General features: G+C 36.5%; 1 protein-coding gene across 1 annotated transcript in view; it reads left to right on the forward strand.

Annotated features, from left to right (window-relative positions):
* SERPINI1 (serpin family I member 1) overlaps positions 1 to 8,555 on the forward strand; it is a 99,636-nt gene that overhangs the window by 68,642 nt on the left and 22,439 nt on the right. Inside the window, exons 4-5 of the mRNA XM_004704100.2 lie at positions 729 to 923; positions 2,747 to 2,951. Coding sequence (XP_004704157.1) covers positions 729 to 923; positions 2,747 to 2,951 — 400 coding nt within the window. The remainder of the gene's footprint in view (positions 1 to 728; positions 924 to 2,746; positions 2,952 to 8,555) is intronic.

The raw sequence follows: 8,555 nt of genomic DNA on the forward strand, positions 1-8,555 counted from the left end.
CCTCCTTAGTCACCTTCTCCAGCCACCCTCCCGAGAACCAGGGAGCCTCATTATTTATTGCTAATCACGCATCATATCAGTTTGGAGGGATCCGATTACAGAGTCATTGATCACAGAAAGGGACAATACATTTCATTCTTGAACAAGTTTGATCATTCTGGTGTCTCATACAATAAAGCCGACAATTATTATTCTGGGAGGCATGCAAGTCCCCTGAGTCACCGGGAGGGGTAGTAACATAGGCAATACAATCAATAGGAGGGGAATCACTTAGGGGTGTGCTCACATTTGTTGTGGAATAAACAGTGGCGGCTGCTTGATCTAGACAGCTGATAATGGCTATCTAACCTTGGTCATCCTTGGGCGGGTTTGCCCTCTCTAATCTCCTGCAAGTAAACAGACCACCATTCCTTATCAGAAGGGAGTGGGTCTTATTTAGGGTGAGTCAGACTAATAGTCTAGCCACTATAGATGGCTGATGTTAAGGAGAATAACCTCTGACCTACTTTCGCTGATCACCTATTGTACAGTCACTCTTAAGCAGCTAAGTCTGGTACATATTTTGGGGAGACAACTTAAGAGAAATCTTTCTGTTCCTCACAATAGTGGCAATTTTTTTTCTTTTTCTTTTTTTGCATTGGTACCACTGTACCTAATTTGATAACTTTTGATCCTCTTCACCTTCCAATTTAATGTGAATTACTATCTGCTCTTTTTTTCCTGGATAGATCTGTTGAAAGATTTAGTATCTCCGAGGGATTTTGATGCTGTCACTCATCTGGCCCTTATCAACGCTGTCTACTTCAAGGGCAACTGGAAGTCGCAGTTTAGACCTGAAAATACTAGAACCTTTTCCTTCACAAAAGATGATGAGAGTGAAGTCCAGATTCCAATGATGTATCAACAAGGGGAATTTTATTATGGTAGGAAAGATTGGTTTTATTTTTCTCTTTTTATAGTAGTTTAACAAATTTTTGAAAAATAAAGCCATAGAATATTAATTATTCAAACTGCTTCTCAGTCTAGTCTGGGTTGCAATTCAATTTCCTTGGGTCCATTTTCAAAGGCCTTTCATTGGCTTCTGAGGGAACATTATATGCATTTATAGTTTTCCTATATGTATCAGTAAATCTGTGATATCTAGAGATATCTCTAGAGTAGGTTTATTTATAATAAAATACCTCACATTGTATATGAACTTTCTGAGTTACTCCAAAATTATTTGGATTTAGTATGGTTTTATTATTAATTATCCTATGACCCATCAAGCATTTGATTTGGTATGCTTACCATATTTACAGTTAGTAATTTCTTCTATTAAGAGAACTTTAAATTTTGCTTTCAGACTGGTCTTTGTATGGCCTATCATAATTGTTCATTTATCAGTCCAGCTATAGAAAGTCTATAATTTTTTATACAACTCAATACCTTTGTCATATTTCCAGAAGTTTTTCTTTGGACTTTTCAGAAGTTTTGGTATTATTTCTTCCTACATGCTATAATAAATGCAATTCTTAATAAGTGTGTCAGCAGAAACATAGTTTAAGGTGATATATGCTCCAGATAATAGTTTGTTCTACTTAAAAGCACATTATAGACTGTAAAAGCCGTATTAGCAAGAAAGTTAAAGAAGAAAGAAAGGAAACAGAACCAAAATGTTTAGGTTTCGTTTTGGTTGGACAACTTGGCCTCAAAATTTTATAATGTCAGATACGCCCACATAGAAGCAGCAAGACAACCAATGTGACCCACAGGTTGTGAATAATAACAGCCAAGATTGGAGGAGGAAATTGTGATAGAAATGAAGTTCTGAGCACCTGGTCGTGACCAGGGATGTGAATAGACTTGCCCTCAGACAGAGTGCATTAGACAAATTAATGGAGATATAGTTCAGATAGATTTTAACGTCTTATCATTTCTTTTCCCTTTTGACTCATTTTTAATTTTTTCTAGTTTTTATTATGTTCTGCTTTCTTTTGGACTGAGGTTTTTCTATATTTTATTATGTTCTTGTTGTTGGGTTTTGTTGTATCTATTTCTTTGCGGGGGGAGGTGGGGGGGGTATAATTTTCTTTATCTGAAAGCCAAGCTAGGGAACTCTATAGAGACAGTAACTAGATTAATGCTGTAGGGTGAGGACAGGGAAGGTTTGGGGAAATGGGGAGCTAATAAAAATGAGCACAAAAAGGAAGAAAGTGGTCTGCAATTTATTGTGCTGATAATTGCACAACTATTTTTAATATGATCAAACTATTGAATTGTATGCTACATGAGTTATATGCCAATCAAATGGCTAAAACTTAAAAATATACAAGCAAGCATTTAGTGCTGTGGCAATATAGTAGCAGGTACAGATGGTCAATGTCAGTGCTTCCTTTTTATATATTGGGTGGGTAATTTCGAATTACCATCAACCTGAAGCCAAGGTGTTGTTTTCCTAATTAGGACTTTGTATTGTTTCTAATAATATCCATTAAGATTAATACAATTTATTTGCGTCATTTAAAAATGAAAAGCAAGTCTAGAGAACATGCTATGAAAATGGGACATAATTCTAGGGATTCTAAGGGTAAAACAATTCTCTAAGACCCAGGTTTCCCTTGAATTTCCAGAACTGTTTTCTGATAATCTTCTCTGATCATCAGATTCCTCATATTCTATATACATTTTTGGGGGAAATTTTAACAAATTTAAATATTTTTTAGCTTTAGGATCTAAGTGTTTCTGGGCTGGCCTTTCCTTTTAGGTGAATTTAGTGATGGGTCCAACGAGGCTGGAGGTGTCTACCAAGTCCTAGAAATACCTTATGAGGGAGAGGAGATCAGCATGATGCTCGTGCTGTCCAGGCAGGAAGTCCCACTGGCTGCCCTGGAACCACTAGTCAAGCCACAGCTCATTGAAGAATGGGCAACCTCTGTGAAGAAGCAAAAAGTGGAAGTGTACCTGCCCAGGTGAGAAGCTCCCAAGTGATTCCTCATAGAGATTGGGTTTAGAGAGCAGAGGGAAGAATAGCAACGAAGGTTCTATCTAACCCAGGAAAAATGTTGCAATTTGGATTTGGATTTTAAATCATACACTACTCTCTTCTTCCTTCTGCTCTCCTTTTTAATCTTCTTGTTCTACACCCCCCTTCTCCTCCTCTTCTGCTTCTTCTACTTCTTCTGAAGATACTCTTCTTTAGATCCATGTCATCCTGCCCGGAGACAATAGCTCACGAATTGATTCATTCGATAATATTTACTGCTTTCAGATGCTATTTAATATTCTTATATATGTTTTAGAAGATTTTTCAATAGATTTTATATGAATATCATTTGCATTGGAAGTCTCCTATATATTTCATTAATGTGTAAAGTTGATTTTATCTGGAGAGAAAATAATCTCTGACCTTTGTAAAGTAAGCAAGACACTGTGCTAGATACAAAATTTAAGTAAGTAGGACAGCAAGCTCACTGTAAAGGAAAAAAACACACTACCTGCAAGATCTTGATAAGCTAAACCACATCTACTTCCTCAACCCCAACTCTAGGCACTCATGGCATTAGGCGTTTTGTAGTAAGTACCATACAAGTGCATGTGGTTACAGCAGACACATCATGCCTCTATTTATGTTCCAATTATGGCGAAAATGCCCTCCTCACACTTCTGTCCTAGATAGTCATCACTGAATATACAACATAGAGCTCTAGCATCAGTCCTTCAAGAAAATCCTACATGAACTTCCCAAGGAAGCAAGTCATCCCCACTTTTGTATCTCCTTGTTATTATCTGTTAGCTACTCCACAGCGTCATTGCACTTTCGCAAGTCTCTCTGCTTCTAAGTTCTTCTAGGGCAGAGTCAGTTTCTTCTCCCATTGATACTGGTAGACCAGTAAACACATGATCAGTTACCATTGATTGCATTCTAGCTAATAATAACCCTGTGTGTAAACATATCCAACACACTTACAAATATAATGTATAGAGGCTTTGATTATTAAACAATACACACAAATGAAAAACATAAATGTATACATACAAGGTTTGTGCATATAGCTGTTCAGGACTAACATGCATTGCTTGAAAGAAAAGCACATAAAGATATTTGATTAATGTGATCAATGGAAAATAAGCAATAAGGCATCTGTATTAAAGCTGAATAGTTAAAAATATATTGCCTCATTCATATTTATTCTAATTTGAGGTATAATCTATTAAAATATGCAATTAATGCATATGCCTATTTCCCCATAAACTTAGCTGATGAAAGAGACCTATTTGGAAATTTAAATATTTTCAACTTGAAAAAGAAAAATTAGGTTACATTATATATTCATAAAATACTGTACTTAATGTATAGTGATATGCTTCTTACACTGCTACAAAAAATAAGGTAATCATAATCTCAATGACCACCACTCATGTGTCAGTTTGTTGTCTTGTGGTGTCTTGGGTTTTGCTGTGATTCGGGAACTATGCTACTGGTATTTCCAATAATAGCAAGGTCATTCATTAACGGATTTCAGTGGAGCTTCCAAACTAACAATAGCTCAGGAAGAAGGAATGAGCTATCAGTTTATGAGAGATTAAAAAGCAAAAATATTTTAAATGGCAGAAGAACACTATCAGATACAGTGTTGGCAGGTGAGTCCCTCAGGTTGGAAGACATTCAAATTACTATTGGGGAAGAGCTGTCACCTCAAATTAGAGTTGACATTCATGATGTAGATAAAGCTTTCAGGACCTTTATTTGCTGATAGAGCACAACACAAAATGAGAAGAAATAGCTGCAAGCATCCATAAATCATCAAGATGTAGAATGCATGGAACTTGAAGTATGAATCTAGGAAAATTAGAAGCCATCAAAAAAGATGCAGAATATATTAAGGTGTTATCCTAGGAATTAGTAAGCTGGGGTGCAGTAGTACTGGGCTCTGTAAGTCAGGCAGTCATGTGGTTTCCTAAACCTAGAACGACAGATTCAAGAGGAATGATATCTTATTTTTCATCAAAGAGAATATTTCAAGATTTAAAATGTAATGTTGTTTGTGGTAGCACATTTTCTGTACAGCTACGAGGAAGTTCTAGTTAATGCAACTATTACTCAAAAATATGCACCAATCACTCAAGCTAGTGATGCACAAATTGAAGAGTCCTAGCAATTTCTTCATTCTGAAATTGATCAAAATGTAATCAAGGTGCATTGATAACTATTGGCAAGTGGAATGGAAAAATTAGAAATAAATGGGAAGGATCAGTCAATGCAAAATATGGCTTTAGAATATAGAAATATAGAATATAGAAACAAAGTTGGTGATCACATAATAAAATTTTGTAAGACCAATGACTTCATCATTACAAACATCTTTGTCCAACAACATAAACAGTTATTACACATGTGGGCTTCACCAGATGGAATATTCAGGAATCAAATGAACTACACTTTTGGGAAGAAATACCGAAAAAGCTCAATATCATCTCTTGGAACAAGACCGGGGCCTTCCTGTGGAAGAGACCGTCAATTGCTTATATGTAAGTTCAGGAAGAAGTTGGACAAAATTAAATAAATCCATGAGGGCCAGAATGTGATTTTTAGCCTATACTACATGAATTTTGAGCATCTCAACAACAGATTTGACTCATTTAGCACTAATGCCAGAAGACTTGATGAGTTGTGTGGCGACATTAAGAACAGCATATGCGATTAAAGCAGAAGAGCATTAAAACACAGAAAAGAAAGACAAAGTGGCTGTTAGAAGAGACTCAGACCCTGGCTCCTGAACTTCTAACTTTAGAGAACTGAATTGAACAGAATAAATAAATAAGTAAAAGAGCTGAACAGAAAAGTGCAAAGTGCAACTTGAGAAGACAAAGTATTCTAATAAAACGTGAAAGACTTGTAGTTAGAAAGCCAAAAAGGAAGAACAAGCAGGCTGAGCATGTCTCATGCTGAAAGAACTGAAGGAAAAATTCAAGTTGCAGGTTGGAATATTGACAACATATTGGATAATACATGAAGATTCAGAAAATGAGCGAAGGAATACACAGAGCCACTGTAGCAAAATGAATCAACATGCAACCATTTCAAGAGGCAGCATACGATTAAGAGCCCACAGTACTGAAGGAAGAAGTCCATGTCGTACCGGAGACATTGGTGAAAAACAAGGCTCCAGGAATCAGTGGACACGAATGGAAATATTTCACCTAGCCAAGAAAGCACTGGAAGTATTTGTTCATCTAGGCTAGTGGTCAGCAAACTGTGGCTCTTGAGCCAGGTGAGGCTTTTTGAGTATGCACATGGGTCTGAAGTAAAATTGAAAATTCAGATCATGGTGATTTCATTTGTTTGTAAAAATAGGTTTATTGTTCTTGAATAATTTTTAACTTGTTGTGAGAGATAGGGTTGTCTCTTCCACCTCAAAAGTTTACTGGCCCCTGGTCTATGCCAAGAAATTTGGAAGACAGCTACCTCTCCAACTGTTTGGAAGATATTCATATTTGATCATATTTGAAAGGGAGGTGGCCCAACAGAATGTGAAAGTTATTAAATAATACCATTAATATCCGTGCAAGTAAGGTTTTGTCATGCATTATTCAAAAATGGCTGCAGCAGTTCACCCACAGAGAACTGCAAGAAATTCAAGCCTAACTCAGAAAAGGACGTGGAACATGGGATATCATTGTTGATGGGTTTTGGCTGAAATCAGAGAATACCAGAAAGATGTTTACTTGTGTTCCATTGAATACAAAAAGATATTTAACTCTGTGACTTATAACAAACTATGGCTAGGCTAGTGAAGAAAGAGAATTCCAGAACACTTCATGGTACTCATGCAGAGCCTGTGTACAGATAAAGAGGCAGTTATTAAAGCAGAATAGGGAGATGCTGCAGGGTATAGAATCAGGAAAGGTGTATGTTAGGATTGTAGCTTTTGACCATATTTATTTGATCTGTATGCTAATCAAATATTCTGACTAGCTGCACTGTATGAAGAAGAACATGGAATCATGATTGGAGGAAACTTTACTAACATGCAGATAACCTTGAAGCACTTGCAGAGGAAAATCCAACACTGTAACCTGTGGTGTCGATTACAGCTCCATTTAAAGTAAACAAAAATCCTCATGACTGGGCCAGTGGACAACATCATGATTAGCAGGGAAAAGATTGACGCTGTCACAGATTTCATTTCACCTCAATCTATAATCAGGGCTTGCAGAACCAGCAGTCAGGAAATCAAATTATGTATCTCAGTGGTCAGATCGACTGCACAGGACTTCTTATGTTGTTGATGACCGATGTTGTTTTTTTGACTACTATGATGCTCCTCTCCTCCATGGTGGTTTTTTTCATTTCTTCTGCTGCTGATTGCTGGTAGATAATAATGATGGGAAAAATTGTTGACTTTTTTTTGTTGGTGTTGTTGCCAACTATTGTTGGTAGTGTGGTGTGCTGGAGGAGGAACTGACTCTTTTTTGTAGGAAGTAGTGCCTTCTTAGAGGGGAGGAGGTTCTTTCTTCTCTGCTTTTTTTGGTTTTTTTTGAGGGGCGGGTCGTGCTGCTATGGTGGCCTGCTTGTTGGTGTAGTACGTCGTTGTTGCAGGGGGGGATTCTTCCCTAGTTGGTTTGTTGCTGCGGCTTCTTCAATGGTGTTGTCCATCATAACTGTGAGCATGACAGAGGAGCAAGCAGTATTGCACTGTGCTGTGCATAGGGGTCACTATGAGTCAGAGCAGACGCAAAGGCACCTAACAGCATCAACAATAAGATAAATCATTGATTTTTTTTCTACTAAAATATTTAACTTGCATGACTTTCCATGATAATAAATTTATGTAAAAAAATTCAATTGTAAGTCTATGGAGTGGCAACCATTGAATAACTAACAAATCCATGTTTTTGTTATATATTATGATTAGGTTCTCCCTATTTAATATGTAACTGATGTATCATAATTCTAAAATAGCTTTAGAATATTAATATTTAAATATAAATTTCTATCTAAATCTAAATGCAGTTTGATAGCATTTTTGGGATAATATATTTTGAGAATTTGGTAAATGGTTAATATGTTTCTCTTATTAAATTATATGAATTAAGTACAGCACCACCAAATGCTTCACTTCAATACAGATGCAGAGTTGTTTAGGAGTACTTTAATAGTATTCTAAATGAATGTTTAATAAGTATTACGTATTCTAAATCAAGCACATTCCTTAGAAAAATATGGCCTGCAGGTCCTGTCCACTGAGAAATTGAATGTGGCAGCAGAAGAAAATTAAATTTTCATTTTCTCAGAAATACTTTTCAATTATAAAGTAGTTTAGCTTACTTGCTCATATTAATGCCCGTAACTACACTAGGCACAGTTAATCAGCATGCATCCATTTTTCCACTATCCATCTGCATAGCTAATGCATAAATATACAAAACAAGTGTAGTAACAGATATAAAAAATAAAACAAAACTGTTGATTGGCACTCACAGCGAGCCCCTCAGACAGAGTAGCTACCCTACTGAGTTTCCAGGGCTCTAATCTTGATGGGGCAGAAGATCATATCCTCTTCCAGGGCGGG

Source organism: Echinops telfairi, unplaced genomic scaffold, assembly GCF_000313985.2.
Source record: "Echinops telfairi isolate 266 unplaced genomic scaffold, ASM31398v2 ScPeMD7_7420;HRSCAF=8458, whole genome shotgun sequence".
Classification (NCBI taxonomy): Eukaryota; Metazoa; Chordata; class Mammalia; order Afrosoricida; family Tenrecidae; genus Echinops; species Echinops telfairi.